General features: G+C 29.1%; 2 protein-coding genes across 2 annotated transcripts in view; both read right to left on the bottom strand.

Moving 5' to 3' along the window:
- Positions 1-21,610, bottom strand: part of LOC111307701 (disease resistance protein At4g27190-like) — a 78,955-nt gene that overhangs the window by 48,036 nt on the left and 9,309 nt on the right. The window lies entirely within an intron of this gene.
- Positions 3,059-4,173, bottom strand: LOC149512475 (uncharacterized). The gene is made up of 3 exons (XM_089751451.1): positions 3,792-4,173; positions 3,289-3,686; positions 3,059-3,145 (listed from the first exon to the last, which is right to left on the bottom strand). Exons 1-3 carry the CDS (start codon positions 4,171-4,173, stop codon positions 3,059-3,061), a joined length of 867 nt encoding a protein of 288 aa, XP_089607577.1.

Raw genomic sequence — 21,610 nt, 5'->3', positions numbered from 1 at the left:
AAAAAAAAATTGAGCCTTTTATATAAACTGCCAAAATCAAAACGACGTCGTTTCATTAAAGGCCCAAAACGACGTCGTTTTAAGCCTGAAGATCTGCGCGTCAACCCGCGACCCGACCCGGGTCCGCGCGCCAGACCCGCGACCCGACCCGGGTCCGCGCGCCAGACCCGCGACCCGCTTCCTTCATCCGCTCTGCCCAGTCTGACTAGACCGAACCGAACCGCCCAGACAAAACCGAACCGGTCAGACCGCCCGAACCAGCGTTGACCGGTCCGGTTCAGGTAAAATTTTTTTTTTTTGAATTTTCTAATTTTTTTTATTATTATTTTTTGTTATTATAAATATATTTTTATATTTATGCATGATAAATTTATAAATTTGTTAGAATAAATGTTTAATCGTTTTAATAATAATAAAATTAAGAACAAATAATAATAAAAAAATATATTAAAATGCTTTAAAAAAAATAATAATAATCTTCCCTGCCTAGATGTTGGAGGGAATAAAAATATTTTTCTAAAACAATAATTCCGCCTAGATGTTGGGGAATTATTGTTAATTATTTTTCATAAATAAACATAAGAAATTTTTAATTAATCTTCAAAAATTATTAAAATCGAACTTGCTTAAAAAATCCGCCTAGATGTTGGGGATTTTTAGAGATGTTCGAAACCTTAAGCACTATTTCCTAATCCATTAAATCCAAAACCCCCCGAAATCCCAAATCCTTAAAATCCAAAGTCCTAAAAAAAATCCTAAGGACACGTGTGAAAATTTTATTTGAAGTAATTTGTTCCCGAATGCTGCTTAGATGATAGGGTATTTAGGAAATTTTACTTCGTTAAGTCTTTTCACATGAGTTCGTAATTCATATTAATAATAAGATTAATAAATAAAAAAATAAAAATAAAAATAGGATCTTAAATATAAACAGTCGCACCTAAGCTCTGCCTAGATGTTGGAGAGTCAGGGTGGTCTCATTATATTTAAGAATCCAACTCTTAAATTGCATTTCATTATAAAGGACATTCATTAGCATACATACGTTATCGTATTATCATTAATAATTGTCTGCATTATTCTCTCTTTAATTTACTCATTGTACTCTGCCTAGATGTTGGAGAGTCACCAACAATTTTTCATAAAGAGTGTTATTTTATTTTAAGGATTGTTGTGTTAAATTTGAAGTGGAAAGAGTTATTTCAAATTCTGCCTAGATGTTGGAGAATTTCAAGATAATTCTTTAACTTAAAGATTTTCTCAATATTCTTAAATAAAAATTTTAGCAAAAAAATATCTTTTTTAATGAAGGGAATTAGAGTTAAATTTCAAATTAAAATCACTTTTATCCAACATCGAAAATAGCGCGTAATTGAATGGTACCAATTTATGGGCGTTGTAGGGGTGCTAATCCTTCCCCATGCGTAATCGACTCCCGGACCCAATCTGGTTTTTCGTAAACCAAAATTGATCTTTTTGATAAACTTTAAACCCGTTTTTATAGCTTTATTAAAAAGATAAAACTTTTGGGTGGCCAATCACACCCTAACAAAGATTGGTGGCGACTCCTCTTTATTTATTTTTCTCGATTTTTAAAATATCATCTTTTACGCTGGCGGTTCCAAAACCGTTATGACACTTTATCTCCTCTCTTTGTTTGTCTTTAGTGATCAATCAATCTCATTTCATTCTTTCTGACCCCATATTATTATTTCTGTCATCCTTATATTGCATTTTCTTTTCGAGCGATGCATTGGTCGATTATGAACTTTATCAATCATTATCTTAATTTTAAATGACAAATGCAATGATTTTTGGTTCAAAATTGGGTGTGAAACATGGTCATTAATGAGGTACGTCGATGTTTAGAAAGATAAGCCTTTCGAGACATAAAGAGCAGTTTACTCAAGAGTATTTCAAGAATCAAATAGCAATTCTCTAAATAATGAATATTTGAATGACCTTAGCCAACTCAGACCAAGTCTTCTCTAAAAATTCATTACATTTACGATCTTATCACGTGTGATTTTATATGACCAATCCTTACCCCATATCTGTGACTAATGGGAACTAGCCCCTTAAAAGTCATTTCACTTAATTCTAGCAAGAATTCATCTATTTGGTGCCACTCTTTCATTCTTTGAAAGACTTTCTCGAGCTTCACTTTCATTCGAGTCACCTTTTCAAGTTTTCAGCTCAAATGACACCTTTTGATTCAAACTACCCTTTTTGGGTTTTCAATCTGAATTACTTTCTTTTTATCTATTTTTTCTCTCTTTTTTTATTTTTCTTTTTTTAAAGAAAAATATTTCTTGACAGTGTTTGAATTTATAGGATTTGACAATTCATCATCGTCCATTTTTGTAAGGATCAGAGCTCCACCAGAAAAAGCCTTTTTTTACCACATATGGACCTTTTCAATTAGGCGTCTATTTTTCTTTATTGTCATGCTGACATGGCAAAATCTTTTTCAAAACCAATTCTCCCTTGTGAAAGCATTGGGGTCGTATCCTTTTGTCATGTACTCGCATGATTCTTCTTTGATATATTTATCCATAACTAAGTGCTGAGAGCCTTTTCTCTTCAATAAGATTTAGTTGTTCGAAACGATCCTGAGCCCATTCTGCCTCATCCAAATTTGTCTCCATCAACACCCTCAAAAAAGGAATTTTCATCTTAATCGGTGATACAACTTCCATCCCATACACTAGTGAAAATGGGGTGACCCCTATAGAGGTTCGAATTGATGTTTTATAGGCAAGCAAAGCAAAAGATAACTTTTCATGCCAATCTTTATATATGTCAGTCATTTTTCTCAGTATTTTCTTGATGTTTTTATTCGCAGTTTTTATTGCACCATTCATTTTTGGGAGATATGATGCTGAATGATGATGCTTAATCTTAAATTGTGCACACAATTCTTTCATTATTTTATTGTTCAAATTGCTAGCATTATCTGAGATGATCCTTTTCGAGAGCCCATACCGATATATTATCTCTCTTTTTATAAATCTACACATCGTTGATTGCGAATACTAGCATACGAAGCTGTTTCTACCTATTTTGTAAAGTAATCGATTATCATAAAGATAAATCGATGTCCATTTGAAGCTTTTGGGGTTATAGGTCCAATCACATCCATTCCCTACATAGAAAAAGGCCATAGTGGTGCCAAAACGTGTAGCGAGACTGAAAGGGAATGAATTTTATCTGCATAAATTTGACATTTGTGACATTCTTAGCATAACTGATGTAATCATTTTCCATTGTAGATTAGTAGTAACCAACTTTTATAATCTGTTTGGCCATCATATGCCCGTTAACATCTGTTTCACAAATTTTTTTGTGTATTTCTTTAGGTATCCTTCTTGCTTCCACAACATCGACGCACCTTAGCAAAATTTGATTTTGACTCTTTTTATATAGGATTTCTCCATCAAGCATAAAATTTGTTGCTAATCTTCGAATGATCTTCTTATCATTTTTTGAAGTATGCTCTGGGTAGTTTTGACACTTGATATATTGTACAATGTCATAGTACCATGGTTGTCGATCTACAGATTCTTTCACATTTGAATAGTGGATTGGTAAAATTTTTATTTGTACTAAAATGGGCTGAATTCTCGTACTATTATTTAACCTGAACATTACTGCCAAAGTAGCTAAGGCGTCAGTAATCTGATTTTCTTCTCGAAAAACATGTTGAAATTGGATCTCTTTAAAATGTTTCGTCAAGCCAATTATGTGCTTTTAATATAACACTAATTTTAGGTCTCTGGTCTCTCATTCACCTTTTAGTTGATAAATTACTAAGGCTGAATCCACATATACTTCTAGTGTTCCAATCTTCTTTTCAATGGCCATTTGTAACCCCATGACGCATGCTTTATATTCAGCAATATTATTTGTGCAGTTGAAATCTAACCTTACGGTATAAGAGTAGTAATTCTCTTCTGGAGATATTAGCACTGCTCCAATATCATGCCCCATTATATTGGATGCCCCATCAAAAAACATTTTCCATACTTCTCTTACAGGCTCTTTATCTTCATCTTGTAAGATTGCCATCAAATATTCATCTAAAAACTCAAACTTCATAGTTTCAAAATCTTCTGTAGTTCGATCAGCAAGAAAATTAGTAATTGCACTCTCTTTTATGGATTTTTGTGTCATATACACAATATCATATTCTGAGAGCATAACCTGCCATCTCATTAACCTACTTGATAAATATGGTTTTTAAAAATGTACTTGAGGGGATCCAATTTTAATATTAGCCACGTCGTATGGTAGAGCATGTATTACCTAAGTCTACGAGTAGTCCAAACTATTGACAACATATTTTTTCTATTTGGGCGTACTTAACCTCGTACTCTGTAAACTTTGCACTTAAATAGTATATAGCATGCTCTTTCTTGTCAGTTTCATCTCTTTGTCCCAATACACATCCCATCAATTTTTTTTGAACCGTTAGATATAAAATCAACGATTTTCCTGCAACTAGTGGAACCAACACCGGTGGGATTGTCAAATACTCTTTAATCTTTTCAAATACATTTTAGCATTCTTTATCCCATTCACCAGGATTATTTTACGAAGCAACCTGAAGATTGGATCACATTTCGAGGTAAATTAGGATATGAAGCGAGAAATATAATTCAATCACCCCAAAAAGCTCTTACCTTTCTTTGCGTGCGTGGTGCTGACAATTCTTGAATGGCTTGAATTTTATCAGGGTCTACTTCTATACGTCTTTCACTAACTATAAACGCTAACAATTTTCCATATTTAACACCAAATGTGCATTTGACTGGATTCAGCTTGAGCTGGTATCTCCGTAATCTTTCAAAAAACTTTTTGAGATTAACAACATGATCTTCCCCTTCCTGAGACTTAGCTGTCATATTATCAACATATACCTCTATCTCTTTATGCATCATATCATGAAAGAGAGTGACCATCGCCCTTTGATATGTGGCACCGACATTCTTTAGCCTAAAAGGTATAATTTTATAGCAAAACGTGCCCCACATTGTCACAAATGTAATTTTTTCTATATCTTCATGAGCTATTTTAATTTGATTATAGCCAGAGAACCCGTCCATGAATGAAAAAGTGGAGTGCTTAACAGTGTTATCTACAAGGGTATCAATATGTGGTAATGAAAAATTATCCTTTGGGCTAGCCCTATTTAAATCTCGATAGTCCACGTACATTCTAACTTTTCTATTTTTCTTAGGAACTGAGACTGTATTGGCTACCCATTCAGGGTACTTGGCTACTTCTAAAAAATCAGTGTCAAATTACTTTTTTACTTTTTTTATCTTTAGTAATATTTTTAGCTTCATACGTCTCAACTTCTGTTATATTGGTTAGCATTCTGATTTTAAAGGTAACCTATGCTCAACCACCTTTGTGCTAAGTCCTGGCATATCCTGGTAAGACCATGAAAATACATCCATGTACTCTCATAGTAGATTCACCAACTTTTACTTCTCAATCGGTGATAGTGAAGTACCAATCCTAACTTCTTTCTTATTGTCACCATCTCTCAAATTTAATAGGTTAGTTGATTCCTGGTGGGGTTCTATAATTTTCTTCTCTTGTTCTATCCATTTCAATAGATCATGAGGTAAATTACAGTCTTCTGAATCAACATCGTTATCAAGCTCGTTAATGTGAGTCAAATTTTCAAAATCAAACCAGGTGTTATTGCCTTGGTAATCCATAATATTCATTATTAGAAAACCTAAAAATAGGTGTAATCATAAAGAAATATATATTAATCTTGGCAAGGGCAAAGAGAAGGGTAATGAAAGAAAAAAAATGAAAAATAGAGAACATGGTATAAGTGAAATGCATTTCATTCATCATTTTATTAAGACAATGAAAATAAGCCCATACATTTCCTCCATATGCTCTTAGGCAGAAGCAATTGGAGTTTTCGAGTTAAAAGGTTTTAGGATAACAAAATGGTACACCATTTTTGGTTTTTTAACTTAAAAGGATCTCTTCATTCTGCATGACTCCTTCCTCTGCTCCATTTTAAAATCGAGAAAAAAATTTCTCCAATCCCACTACCGGTTCTCTTTATTTGACCTCTGTTAATCCAGGATAGACATACTCGCCTGAACGAAATGTTTCATACAAATAAGGGAATACCATTTTTTCATCAATCAAATTTTACTCTTTGAGGTATGCCATTCTCTTTTCTTTCTTCTTCAGCATTACATTTTTTTATCAGCAATCGTAGGCTTATAGCTTAACTCCCATCTTTCTTTACTTTTAACCGAGCATGGTGCTCTTACGATTCCTTATGGAGCTTTCCCTAAACTTTGCTTGGCTCGCCAACCTTTACCAGTAGTCTGTTTGATTATCATATTCGTAGCTTTTGACAATTGAGGGATCAGTATCCTTGACCCTTCTCTTATGTAAGTAGCGTTTGTTACTTCAAAAGCTCTGAAAAAATATTCGATCGCTTATTCTGCTACCTCAGCGTAGGGAGTTATTAAGGTTTTTGTTACTAATAAATCCTGCTCACCATCCACACAAACTTATTTTCCTTTCATGATGAATTTTACCTTCAGATATAGAGATGAAGGTATAACTTCGATCGTGTGAATCCAAGGTCTTCTAAGTAGACAACTATATGCAGGAGTTATGTCCATTACTTGAAATATGATGTTGAAGGTACAAGGATCGATCTGTAATGGGATCTCTATATTGTTAATTACCTCTCTTTACGTCTTTTTAAATGCTCTTACAATCATATGACTATTTCGCATGTGAGAGGAATTCACTAAAAACTTTGACAAGGTCGTCAAAGGCATAACATTAATAGATGATTTATTGTCAATCAGCACTTTGGCCATAGTATAAGACTTGCACTTGACAGTAACATGTAAAGCTTTAACACTACCACGTCATTTCGAAGGTATTTTATCATCATTGAAGGTGATAAAATTTGAGGCTATAATATTCCTAACCATGTGATCTACCTTCTCAACAAAAATGTTATGCTTGACATAAGCTTGGTTGAGCACTTTCAGCAAAATGTTTATATACGACTTAGAATTTAATAGTAGCAACAGTAAGAAAATATGAGTTGACAGTTTATTTAACTAGTCAACCACACTGTACTCACTGTATTTAATGATTTTTAGAAACTCATAAGCTTCTTTTTCTGACACCAGTTTGTTAACTTGCACTTCTAAGCTTACCACCGATTGAGAATCTTGGCTTTCCTTTGTGTCTTCTTCTCTTATCTTGCTTTTCCCTTTCTTAGCCTTTTCGGACATTTCAGGAGTGTAGATTCGACCACTTTGGGTTATTCTTCCTATTCATGCTATGTTGATAGTATTCTTCGTACTTGGATTATTTGAGGACATATTAAGCTTTCGCATCACCACATCATAATCGTATCTCTATGAGACTGCTTTGTCGGTTTGATAAGGGAATGGACTAGGGATATAAATGGTCATTGATGTTCTAGAAGAGAAGATAATTTTCTCAGTTAGGGGCTTTGATTTCTCATCATAGTAGACAGTGAGAAAAGATTTACCAGTATGATCATCACCTACTGTATTCATACTATTTCCATCACATTCATCATAAAACTCAATGATGGCCTCATCTATCAAGCTCTGTAATATTCGTTTAAAGTTATCATAACTTTGGATCGAATGTCCAATCGATTTTTTATGGTACTTATAAGAATGGTTGGGGTCTCCATGACTTCCATTGTTATCCAAAAACAACGGTTGAATCATACTCACCTCGCATAACAATCATAAACCCATTCAAAATGAGTCTTTATTTCATTCACACATCTTTTGATTTTTACATATTTTTTCATATCCACCATATTAATTTTTCCTTCGGTGTGATCTGACAAAAGGTTTTCACTAACACTTGGCTTGAATTTAGTGTCAAAAGTTAAAAGGCCATCGTTTATCAGACCCTGCACCTTATGTTTAAGTGTTGTATAATTTTCAGTAGAGTATCCTGTAACACCATAATGATAATCGCACTTAACGTTAGGATCATACCAACTCGGATAAGGTGACTTTAATGGTTTTACGTAGGAAAGAACGATAAGATGATCTCTCATCAATTAAGAGTACAAATCGGTATAAGACATAAGAATTGGATAAAATGAGGTCTTTCCTGATTGTTATTATTTTATGGGGTTCTTTGATTGTTGTTTGGATGTATTAGTTGGAAAATGGTCTAGTTAGAGGTGCAGAGGTGTAATTGAATAGCTGAAGGCTAAAGCTTGATCTGAGCGATGGTTGTCGGGGTACTCGAAAATGATATGGTTGTTGAAAAATTTGGTTAGCAACAACGTAGTAAGGAGGGTATGAAGGGCTTATATTATATGGGATAAAAAGATGATGCGAGAGATTTCTATGAGTAACAGCATATGTCTCATGCTTTTTTTTTTTGAACTTGTTGTTTTCTTTTTGGGCCCTTCAATTTTACCACTTTGATAGCGCTCTCTATCATTTCTCCTGAGATTATCATGTTAGAGAAGTTTTTTGTGGCATTCTCCACCAACCTATCATAATACAGAGCTTTCAATATATTGACAAATAGCATAGTTATCTCTTTTTTAGTCAGTGGTGGTTAGACTTGGACTACCACATCTCTCCACTGATGCACATATTCCTTGAAGATTTTTGTTGATTTTTTCTCTATATTTTGTAGTGACAACCTATCAGGGGTTGTATCCAGGACATACTTATACTGAGAAAGAAAAACTTTAGCCAAGTCTTTTCACGAGCGAATTTTACTCTGATCTAACTGTACGTATCATTTTATCGCTGAACCAGTCAAACTATCTTAGAAACAATGTATCAAGAGTTTATCATTATGGGTATGACCCATCATCTTTCTACAAAATATGGTAATATAAGTGAAAGGACATTTTGTTCCATCATATTTCTTAAAATTTGAGGTCTTGAATTTTGGTGGGATAATCAAGTCAGGCAGTAGGCTTAGCTCATTAGCGTCAACAACTCCATAAATGTCATTACTTTCAATCGTTTTAAGCTTTTTTTCAAGTTGGCCATACTTGTTTCGTATTTTTGAGTTTATAATAGGCTCCGACATTTCACGAGACTTCTCTTGTTAAATTGGTTCATCAAGATTTGGTACTATGATGAGATCAACTGAGATAAGCCCATCATTAGTATTTAAGTGGATTGATTGTTGGCCAGCAGCATGATTAACATAGGGATATGGCTGCACACTTCGTAGGCACATGTGCATGCCACGAGGGGCTTGAGGTGGAGTGAATCCAAGAGGATAGAGTAGTTCTTCCGTATTAACTTCTTTCCCTATCCTTGATGCCCCAGTAATTTCTTTACCTTTCACTAAACTAATTAGTAATTATCTTAATTCAACCATCTGGGCTTCGATACTTTGCTGTACCTCCATCACTCTTTCTTTTGTTTTCTCTTATGCCCTTTCGACTCTTTCCAATCTGGTTACGTTCTTTTCTTCCATAACTCGAGTTTGAAAACGAGTATTATATCTATGCGAGATTGTCTGACTTAGATTCTTTGATTTTACTATCCTTGAACCTTAGTTTATTAACCATTAATTAGAACGCATGATATAATATCATTACTTATTTGTCTTTATTAAAATACATGTATAAAATGAATGATATGCAAATTATGGGTATTATTTTAGATCAATCGAAACAAAAAGAAATTTTGATTGACCATGGGGGCTTTTATACATCATCTAATCATTCTTGTGTTAAAACCATAAAAATATTTGATTTGAGCATATTACTTCCTAGCTTCACACAAAAAATTCAGTAATCTCTGACCATGGCTTTGAGTTGGTACAATCTTTCGTGCCAGTGCTTTCACCTTTTCAACCATTTTGCTTGCTTTTTAAACAGCCTTGTAGATTTGAGCAGTCAGATATTCGATGTATTGCTGCCTCCATAAATTTTTTGCTCTCTATATCTCTATAGCATCCACATCTATATTGTAAATGTGAGCCCAATAATCCTCTCTCTCTTGTCACTCAATCAAAATCTTGTCTATGTGACTCTGATTGCTTATCAATTGAAGCTCCAAGCTCATTAATTCATGCTCTAAGGCTTTTTTCTCACTTTACAAATCTGAGTTCCTATTTTGTTCATTCCTTAGTTCAGCTTTTAGCTTTTCACTTTCTCTTTGGTGTCGTGCTACCTTTTCAAAAGTTTCTGAAAGTTTTTTTTTCCATTCATGTTTTTCTTTGGTGAGTGCAAAGATCATTTCTTTGTTCTTTCAAGCTCTATTCTTTCAATACTCTGCCATATCTCGTAGTTCTTTCACATCTTTCTTGGATCCCTTCAAAGGTTTATTGTCCAACCTCAATTTCTTATTTTTTTTATGCAAATTTTACAGATCTTCTTTCAATACTTTACTTTCTTTGATCAATTTTTGTACTGCATCATCTCTCATCATTAAATCATATCTCAATTGATTAACCTAATCCATCGTAGCCATCTTTTTTTTCTCTAACCTTTTCTTTTCAATCTCAAACTCTCATTGGACGATCTCAAAAGTTGACAATATCGGTACTAAAATAAGAGCTGGTAACTTTTTTGAAACATCGACTGGTAGAGGCCTAATTTCGTTAACCCTTTTTATCCTCTAAGTAAGGTAACCTTCTGTAACATTATTTGTAAATCTAGCTGGACTCATTTGGTTGACTTGCTTTCATGCTTTGATGATTTCACTAACCTTTTTCACGTAATCGGGTGTCTCATAATCAAACTCGAGTGAACTGAGTCTATGAGTCATAAGGATAAATTACCATGAGTCATATTATCTTTAAACCATAAGGGATACATAACTTACTGCCCCCATATTCCTAACAAAGGTACCCATGATTCATTTCCATAACTATACAAGATGATCATCGGAAGCATTCATGGTGCCCTTCATGTTACATCCTCGTTAGTGAGCTTCAGAAAGAATGCCAACCATTGACCTTTTGTCCAATCTTTTCTCTATTCTTTAGCCATAAACTCTTTGATAGGACTAAAACAAACGGAGAATGATCGAAATGTTGTCTTTTTTTTTCCTAAAAATAGCTTCTGAGCTAGATAAAAAGTAATTGAGCACACCCTATAAATTGTCTTTCACCATTTCTTCGATAAAAATTAAGTGATCTAATAGTCTCTACCAAAATAGTTGGTGAAAGATTTATTCCTTTATCTAATTGTTCAAAAAAATCAATCACTGATGCTTCTATATGTTCTAACACCTTAGGAAATATCATCAATCCGTACACAGCCAAAGCAAACACATCTAATCCCTGATTATTTTCAATATACTTCTTTATGTACTCAAGCAAAAAAGTTGATGAAATGGTCTCAACCTCGTTCTTTTCTTTCTTGTGCTTGTCTATCTCTTCAACCTCTATTTGCATGATCTTGGCTAACTTCTTTCTATATCCAGTAGTCTTATGCTCTTTCCAATAGATCTTATCTTGATTGGTAGACTTTATTCGGAGTAAAGAAGAATATTCTTCAATTGTGGGGGTCAAGTCTTCTTTGTTGAATACAAAATATCGATAAGATGGATCCCAGAATTATATTATGACTCTCATCAGTTGTTCATCAACCTTCACTGACATAAACAGTGCCACATCCCCGTAGTTGTTGAAAAAAAATTCTTTTCTCTTTGTTCTCCACTATTTTCAAATAGCTTCTAATTCTGATATATTATTTTGACTGAGATCCATATGCACTGACTGTGGTAGCACCGATATGTGACCATCTACTAAGCAATCTCTTTCTTTTTTCTGAATACTTTCTGAATAGCTCTTGACCTCTAAGTAGCTCTTACACATGGATGACATTCTTTAGATTTTTTAAAAATTTTTCTTGCTAAACATTGATCCAAAATAATATCCTTTAGAAATATGATACCTATATGATGCATACAACAAAATTGAAGACAATAAAAGAATTAAACAAATTAATAATGTAAATAAAACAAATAAATAAAAATGAGTAAATGAATGAACAAGTATAACATGCGTCATAACAGAATATACATAGTGTCTTAATTTAGGTAATTTTCTCATAAAAGGGACAGTATGGCTCTATCCTAAAGTTGGACCTTACAGTTCACTATATGTCGGATTAAGATTTACGCATCTAAAGATTCCCAGACTATTCCTCACATCATCGTCCGTTATAGACTAGTAAGGCTCCCTGATCCTCACCCATTACAGGGCTAGTAAGGGAATGGGTTCAATCTGAGTGAAAGTGTTTCGCTAGCAAATGCGGAGGTCATTACCTCACGAGAGCATAGCTACTTCGTTTCCTCCTAAAAGGGATAGAGCCCAGGTCCAGAGCTCATGCATGAATATACAAAGTGTGTGCAAAATAATGTATTAATCAAAATACCATAAACACAAAATTAAAATAAAATAATAACTAACATACAATTTATCTTATTCATTAACGCATATTTTCTGAAAAATCAAAATAAAAGGAGATTAAATGAAATGTCAAATAAAACCAATTAACTCCAACAAATCTTAATAGCGCGTAATTAAAAGTTTTGGCTTGACTCTCAAATTAAAGCCCCCAGTGGAGTTGCCAAGCTATCGCAACGGTTTTGAGACCGCCAGACATAATGGGTTTTAAAATCGAAAGAAATAAAAGGGGAGTCACCACCAATCTATTTTAGGGTGTGATTAGCCACCCAAAAGTTTATCTTTTTAATAAAACTATAAAAGCGAGTTTAAAGTTTATCAAAAAGATAAATATTGGTCTACGAAAATCAGATTGAGTCCGAGAGTCGGTTATATGTGAGGAAGGATTAGCACCCCCACTACGCCCATAAATTGGTACCATTTAATCATGCACTATTTTCGATGTTGGATAAAATTGTTTCAATTTGAAATTTAACACTAATTCTTTCACTTAAAAAAAATTTAGTTAAAATTCCTTTTTCAGGAATATTAAAAAAAATCTTTAAGTTAAAGAATTATCTTAAAATTCTTCAACATCTAGACAAAACTTAAGATGACTCTTTCATATGAGATTTAATATAACATCTTAAAATAAAAATAACACTCTTTGCAAGGAATGATTATTAGTAACTCTCCAACATTTAGGCAGAGTATCGAGAATTATTTCTTTCAGAATATTATTTTTATTTTATTTTATAATATCAAAAATATATATTTTGAAAAATTTTATATGCGAAAATAAATGATGGTATTGTAGGCAACAAATGAAAATTAAAGATAGAGAAATACAATACAAATAACATGATAATGTATGTATGCAAACTGATGAAATATAAATTTAGAGTAAGATTCTTGAATATAATGAGACCATTCCGACTCTTCAACATCTAGGCAAAGCTTGGGTGCAACTATTTATATTTAACATCCTATTTCATTATTATACTTTTGTAGTTAATCTTATTATTAAAGTAAATTAAGAATTCGTATGAAAAACTTAATGAAATAAAGTTTCCTAAATACCCCATCATCTAGGCAGCATTCGAGAACAAATAATTTCAAATGGGATTCTCACACGTGTCCTTAGGATTTTCAGAAGGTTTTGAGTAAGGGTTTGAGTAAAGGTTTTGAAGGTTTGGTTTTAAAGTTTAAAGGATTTTAAGGCTTGAATTTTAGGATATGGAAGATTTAGAGTTTTGATTTAAGAGTTTGGATTTTAGGGGTTTCAGATTTTATGGGGTTGGGATTTAAGGGTTTTTGAATTTTTAGGGTTAGTGTTTAAGGTTTCGTTTTTAAGAAAATACGAACATCTCTAAAAATCTTCAACATCTAAGCGAATTTTCGGAGCAAGTTTAATTTTAATGATTTTTGAAAATTAATTAAAATTTTTTTATATATTTCTTTTTATAAAAATTTATTAATAATAACTCCCCAACATCTAAGCGAAATTATTTCTTTAGGAAAATATTTTTTCATTCCCTCCAACATTTAGGCAGAAAAAATAATAATAATTATTCTATTATTATTATTATTTTAAAGCATTTTTAATATATATATTTTAATCATTATCTTACTTATTTTCATTTTTATTATTATTAAAATAATTAAAAAACTTATCCTAATAAATTTAAAACTTATATGCATAAATATATAAAAAAAACTTAAAATAACAAAAATAATAATATATAAAAAAAATTAAAAAAAAAATTTTTATCTGAACCGGACCGGTTAACGACGATTCAGTTGGATTGAAAAAGGTTCGGTTCGATGCGCGGTTCAGTTGAGCAGCTGAGGCATGGTTCAGGCTGGTTTGGAGAGCGGTTAGATTCAGTTTGATCAAACCGGTTCAAGGCTACTAAGGAACCAGGTTGACAGGTCGGTTGCGCAGACCCCAGGTCGGGTCCGGGTCCATGCGTGGATCTTCCTTTGCCTAATATGACGTTGTTTTGGCCTTTAGGCCTTTATATATAACTGACTTTTTTTTTGTTCATTATTTTTCTATTTTCAGGAAAAAAAAGAGGGGATTGCTAAGTCATTGCTAGGTCACCGTCGATGGTGCTCGCCGATGATCAAAAAATTTTATATTTTATCAGGAGGTTCTGTTCAACCTCCTGAGCTCAAATCTGCCATCCGTTTCATCAGAAACAGCCTCGGTTGGCGTAGTCAAGGTTTTGAAGTTTCTGTTTCTTTTTTCTTTTTTTGTAAAACAAAGACTGATCTAATTTTTTTTGTTCTTGCAGGGAGCTTCGACGCTGAGGTTTCTCCCTACGAGGATGACTGTGTTTTTTTTTTTTATTATTTTTTTGGTAATATTTTTTTATAGCATCCTTCCCTTTCTGTGTATTTTTTGGTTTGGCTAGGAGCTCTATTTATAGAGCTCCGAATGGCACAAGGCTCGGCATGGGGTGTAAGCACGAGCCCCATGCCTTATTATTTGTTTCTGTCTTATTTGACAGTGAGAGTAGTGACTGTCAGCGGGATGGGTGATCAGAGAGATGGTGGGTAGGATATGGTGATCAGATGAGTAGGGTGTAGGGCCTGGTGGCGGTGGTGCCAGGGAAGGCACCACTGCCATCCTTGATTTTTCTTTTTTTTTGTTCTGTTATGTTTTTTTAATAATTAATTGATTTTTAATTTTAATTAAACCAATTTTATTATTATTAAAATCATTATTGTTATATATATATATATATATATCGAATAAAACTGGTGTCTGCATTAAGTTTCCCCGAAAAGAAAAATCAATAAGATTGTCGTCAAATGAACCGAGTAATTACCCACAAAAATAGGATGATTGTTCTTTTAAAAAGAAAGAAAAAAAATACTCTTGAATTAATGAAGAGTAAATATTTTACTGTTAACATACAAGAATAAAATAGTGTGAGCATGGAGAGAAGTTGCGATGATAATGAATTGAATTGAATTGAATTTGATTATTTCATTAAATGCATAATATTATAAGTTTTAAAAATTTAAATCGAATTTGAATAAATCTTTTTAAGAAATTGAATTGATTTGAACTAAAATTTATTCATTTAATTTATTGATTTTTTAAAGTTAAATATTTTTTATTATTTACACATAATTTCAAATAAATTTAAATATAAAATAATTAATTTTATTTTATAAAAATTTAAAACACATATAAAAATTAATAAAAATATATAATTCTATTTCTGTTTAAATTTTTTTAATTTTTATTTTCAAATTCTAAAATCAAATTAACCCGAATTAAAACATATAACACTCGAATTTACAATATATAGATCATGTTTGATATATAAGATTCTGATAGGATATAATAAGAGTATATTATAAATATGATTAAATTATATAATATCATTTTTTTTATATTTGAAATGTGCAAAAATTATGATAGAATAATTTATTTATTTATCAAAATTATCTTTCTTCAGAATTTATATAATTTAAATTATTGATGTAATTTTTAAAAGTATAATTAAACATGTAAATTTAATCTCATAAATTAAAAATAATCACTTTCACTTGGAAATAATTGAATAATTTTATATCAAGAATATATCAATCTTATTTGTAATTGTTTTCTCTTTCTTTATATATAAATAAAAAATAATATAAAATAATTATCATTTTATCATATTAATAATTTTATACAGCAAAAATGATCATAACATATAATATATAATTCCATTTTCATTTAAGTATTTTATTAAAAAATATGTCTAATTTTTTTAATTTTTTATTATATGTTAAAGAATATGTGTCATTCTACTAATTCTGATAATGTGTTATATATATATATATATATATATATATATATATATATAAGTGAGTTTTGGCTTTGCCTATGATATTTTTCTTCTTTTCTTCTAAAAAGTTGTAAATTATGGGAAATCCTACCCGATCTAACATAAAGTCAATTAAGGTACGAGCTACGAGGCGCAAAAAGGTTAGATGGAAGGAGGGTTCCTTTATGCCAATGAAGGGTTTTTTTTTTTTTTTTTTTTAAGAAATTTTAATTTTGTATTTAAATAAATTTTTAATCTTTAATTTATACATAAATAAATTTTTAATATAAATCAATATTTTATTTGAAATAAAAGTTTATTTGTTTATAAGTAAAAAAATAAAAACTTATTTAAATACAATAAATATAAAAGAGTTTACTTAAAAAATAAAATAATTGAATTTTTTTTTAATATTTTAACCTAAAAAAACTGTTCCATGCAAATGACTTAAAAAACTTAGTACTAACTTATTTGTATGATAAAATTAAAATTAAGTTAAAGACTCATTGGCCTTTCAAATTTATACAATGAGCAATCAATATTTATCATGTAAAATTCTCTTCTCAACAACAAGATGAATAAAAAAGGTTAAAAGGTCAAAAATGCCTATAAAATATAATTAAAATTTTATTTAATTTTTTAATATTTTATTGTAATTAATCAAGTCATTAATTTTTTTATTTCAATTCAATTGAATTCTTAATTGGATAAAATTTAATCACATATCAAAATTAAAGCAATCAATCTTTAAACCATAGTCAATTGATCCCTTAAAGAGATATCAAGGATAAAGAAAAAAATAAAATAAAAAAAAAGAAAAAAAATTTATCTTATTTAATTTTCACATATATTAATTACATCACATGATAAATTTTTATTTATTTTATTGATATCATATAAAATTTCATCTTAATTGATAAAAAAATTAAATAAAAATTTAATTAGATGCAAATTAATATTAAAAGGATCCATAAACAAAATCACTCAAACCAAAATAAAATTTAAAAAATAAATCAGATAACAATGAGGTTCCATCTAATTAATCTTTGCAACAACCAACAAAGAAGTTAAGAGACAAACATGTGTCCGTGTGAAACGGGGAGCACTTTGATACACTTGGGAGCGTATGCAGCACATGCATTTAAACAGAAGACCGGATGTAGACCCCAACATGATTTAAGATTAACACAAGGGCAGCGTCATCCATAAAACACAAATATCAGAATCAAAATTTACATATTTAAAACTCTGAAAGATGTTAAAAGACTGAAAGTGAAAGGACTTAGTGACTGACACCGAGATACCATTCATATAAATTGTCAGAACCCATGTGATAATGTGGCCCTACCCATTCATGTCCATCTAAAAGAAACCACATAATGAGACAAAAGTGTCCTCAAAAGTTTTAACCTTTAATCACGTGAAAGAACAACCATTTCTTTACCGAATCTTTTTTTTTTCTTAATACTATTTTTCCCCAAACACTTTTTTTATGTGTTGTGCTTGTTTTATGATCTAATGGCTTGACAGATACTGTAAAAACATGAAGAACAATAAAATCTTTAAAAAATAATTAAAAAATAATTAAAAAAAAGTGCCACAGTCACAGCTTTTATCCTCCACTTAAGAGTTTAACTACAGGCCTTTGTTTTAGTTCTACTATATGCTGTGCGGTCCAGCACACTCACCTACAGGAAGGTTCATAGTGGGGGAAACAGAAATACCCCACTGCAATAAATCAGTTCCTCTGTCCTTTACCTATAAAATTTATGTATTCATTTTTAGTCGTATGTATTTGATGATGATGGTGATCTTGCTGCGATCTTTTTTATATTAAAAGTTAAAATCACACAATTGTCTTATAATTGAAATGATTCAAAAATGAAAGTTTTTTTTATACAAACAAAATTTTGGACAGAATCATGGCTTGATATATACACCAACCACTATGAAAATAATTCTATCTTTAAATGATTTTAAATATCATATTTTATCGATTATAAAACTCTTTTATTATTTTGAATGAGATTCATATAATCTACAAAGTAATGATTATATCTTAAAAATCTTAAATTCTTATCAAATACAATAATTAATTATGTTAAATAAATTACACTAAATTTTAAAGAAATCAATGTATATTAAACACATATTGAAACTTATAAATGTGAATTGTATGATAGAATAAATGAACATTGAAAATTTTCTGTCTTAATTAAATTGTTACAATTGATTTTTTTATCAAAATTTATTAATATTGATTGTTATTATTTTAAATATTTTAATCAATTAAATTTTATAAAATATATATTTAAAAACTACTTGATTCAAATTTTAAAAAATATTTTTTAATAATTTTATTAATCATAAATATAAAATAATAAAATATCAAAGTTTAAAAAATTTAATCATAAAAAATTGTGACAATTTAATTGGAAGATTTGTCGGGATTGGAAAATAATTAATTTTTATTTCATTGTACTACTTGATTTCGTTGAAGAAATCGTTGCCCAGGCTGTCTTTCGAAGTGATTTGGACTTAGAACACTCACCCAATTTAAAGTAAAAGGGAAAAAAAAAGTTTTATTTTAAGATTAGACATAGCCGAAATGGAAAAAAAATTTAAGTGCAAGGAAGGGCAAAATTAAGTCATTCAAAGGCTAAATGTAAAAAATCTTTTGAATTATAATTTAATAATTATTTAAAATTTTAATATTTTATTACAATTAATTTAATTTTTAATTTTAATTTTATTAAATTTTTAATTAAATGAAATTTAGTCACGTAATAAATTAGTTTTTGAACTATAATTAATTGAATTTTTATAGAGATCTTAAAAAAAAAAGAGAAAAAATAAAAAAAATTATTTTATTTAATTTATATATATTAATTACTTCATGTGATAAATTTTATTATTTTATTAATATCATATGAAATTTTATCTTAATTAATAAAAAAGTAATGTTATTTTTTTATCTAAATAAATATTTAATTAAATGTAAATAAATATTAAAAAATTGGTTAATTATAATAAAAAAATAAAATTTTAAATAATTTTTAATTATAATTCATAAACTTTTTATATATTTTAACCTCGTTAAAAAGTCCATTTCAATTGATTCAATTGTCTCAAAAGATTGACTGATTTATGGATTTAGGATTCTGAATTATAATTTTTATCTCTTTGGTAATTAAATTGTGATTGATATGTAAATTATCTTTAATTTTACATATTAAGAAAATTGTTTCGTATAATGGTATCATATAATTTAGCTCCAGATATTTTGCAATGTTACATATTAGCATAGTATTATTAATATTATATTTATGATGGTTGAAGAACAATTTATGTTTTATTTTCATTGTACTATATATTTAATTTCCAGGTTATCTTTTATCATTTTACGTTTCGATTTAAATCACTCACCTATAAAAATAAAAAAATTTATTTTATTTTATTTATATATATTAATTATATCACTTTATAAATTTTTATTTATTTTATTAATGTTACATAAAATTTAATTTTAATTAATAAAAATTAACAATATTAATTTTTTATTTAAATAAAAATTTAATTAAATGTAAATAAATATTAAAAAGATCTATAAACAAAATTACTCAAACCACAAGGGAAATTAAAAAAAAAAGATTATAATGAGGTTTCATCTAATTAATCTTTGCAAAAACCAACAAATAAGTTAAGAGACAAACATATGTGATCATGTGGCGGGGGTGGTTGTTATTGAATATTATTTAAAGTATTTTTTATTAAAAAATATCTCAAATAAATGCTACTTAAAAAAATGAAGAGATTATTTTAGATTTTTTTATCTAAAAATACCTTAAATAAATGCTATTTAAAAAAAATAGGAGATTATTTAGGAAGTTTTTTTATCCAAAAATGTCATAAATAACCTTTAATATTTTTTTAAAATGAGATTATTTAAGACGTTTTTTTGTTAAAAAAAGCCTTAAATAATACTCTTTAAAATTTTAAATGATATTATTTAAAGTATTTTTGACTAAAAATACCTTAAATAATCTCATATATTTGTTTAAAAGAGATTATTTAAAGTATTTTTGTCAAAAATGCTTTAAATAATCTTTAATATTTTTTTAAATGGATTATTTAAGATATTTTTGATAAAAAATACTTTAAATAATCTTTAATATTTTTTTAAAGATGATTATTTAAGGCATTTTTGATTAAAAACTTCTTAAATAATATCATGTAATTTTTTAAAATGTATTATTAATGTATTTTTTTATTAAAAATACCTTAAATGATCTCTAATATTTTTTAAAAGAGGATTATTTAATGTATTTTTTGTAAAAAATGCTTTAAATAATAACCTTCACTTTTTTGGATTGCATTATTTAAGGTTTTTTTTAATTAAAAATACCTTAAATAATTCATTTAATTACTTATAAGATTTAAGATATAAAATATAAAAAAATCAGAGTAGTTTAGTCAGCTAGAGTATATAGTTATTAACTATAAGATTGTAGGTTCAATTTCTTCTTTTAACATTTTAATTTTTTTAAAAGAATTATTTAAGATGTTTTTATTTAAGACGTTTTTAATCACAAACATCTTAAATAATATTATTCAAAATTTTGAACCATATTTTTTAAGGCATTGTTGACTAAATACACCTTAAACACTCTATTTTATTACTTATAAGATTTAATAGATAAGATATTAAAAAAATTAGAGTAACTCAATTAGTTAAATCTATAATTAATAGCAATGACCTATAATTAATTTGTAGTCACTTCCAAATATATTTTTCAAAATAGTAATGATTATTTTATAATTTTTTATTTAGATCAAATTTAAAAATAACGTAATTTTTTTCATCAGAATCATAGAATATCACAAGGAGATATGAGTTTTTTATTCTGAAACTTTAAGTACTATTAAAATTTTATCACTTTCTCTTGGAATCATATTGCTTTAAATCAAGTGTTAGAATCAAATATCTAATAGTAAGATTTTGAAAGAAAATGCATGGATTTCTTTGAACCAAATGTCTTTAGTATAATTAGATTAAAAAATAAAAATTAAGTTTTTTAAAAAAATTATCAATTGAGTTCAAATAAAAACTATTAAATATTTTTAAAAATACATGCACCACCAAAAAAAATTAGGAAAAAAACAAAAGAAAAACTGCATCACACTAAAAATATAATAAAGGTGGATCGTATATTAAAAAATTAATCATTTAAAAATTAAAAAACTTAAAAAAAACACAAAATAAAAAAGTAAATCCGACAACAAATAATAGACATCATTAAAATAAAAAATTAAAAACATAAAAAATTAAAAAATTGAAACAAAAAAAAAGT

This window comes from Durio zibethinus, chromosome 22 (genome assembly GCF_047325235.1).
Source record: "Durio zibethinus cultivar Kanyao isolate XHJ-2024 chromosome 22, ASM4732523v1, whole genome shotgun sequence".
Taxonomy (NCBI): domain Eukaryota; kingdom Viridiplantae; phylum Streptophyta; class Magnoliopsida; order Malvales; family Malvaceae; genus Durio; species Durio zibethinus.
The sequence above is the reverse complement of the archived record's forward strand: the minus strand, read 5'-3'. Positions and strand labels throughout refer to the sequence as shown.

What these genes read in the sequence shown, in the direction of transcription:
- LOC149512475 (XM_089751451.1), bottom strand. Translation starts at nt 4,173, where the DNA reads ATGACACAAAAATCCATAAAAGAGAGTGCAATTACTAATTTTCTTGCT. An exon ending in AGTAATTTATCAACTAAAAG is followed by an intron (nt 3,687 to 3,791) that starts GTGAATGAGAGA and finishes TTTTTCGAGAAG; the next exon opens with AAAATCAGATTACTGACGCC. An exon ending in TGGCCAAACAGATTATAAAA is followed by an intron (nt 3,146 to 3,288) that starts GTTGGTTACTAC and finishes TTTTCTATGTAG; the next exon opens with GGAATGGATGTGATTGGACC.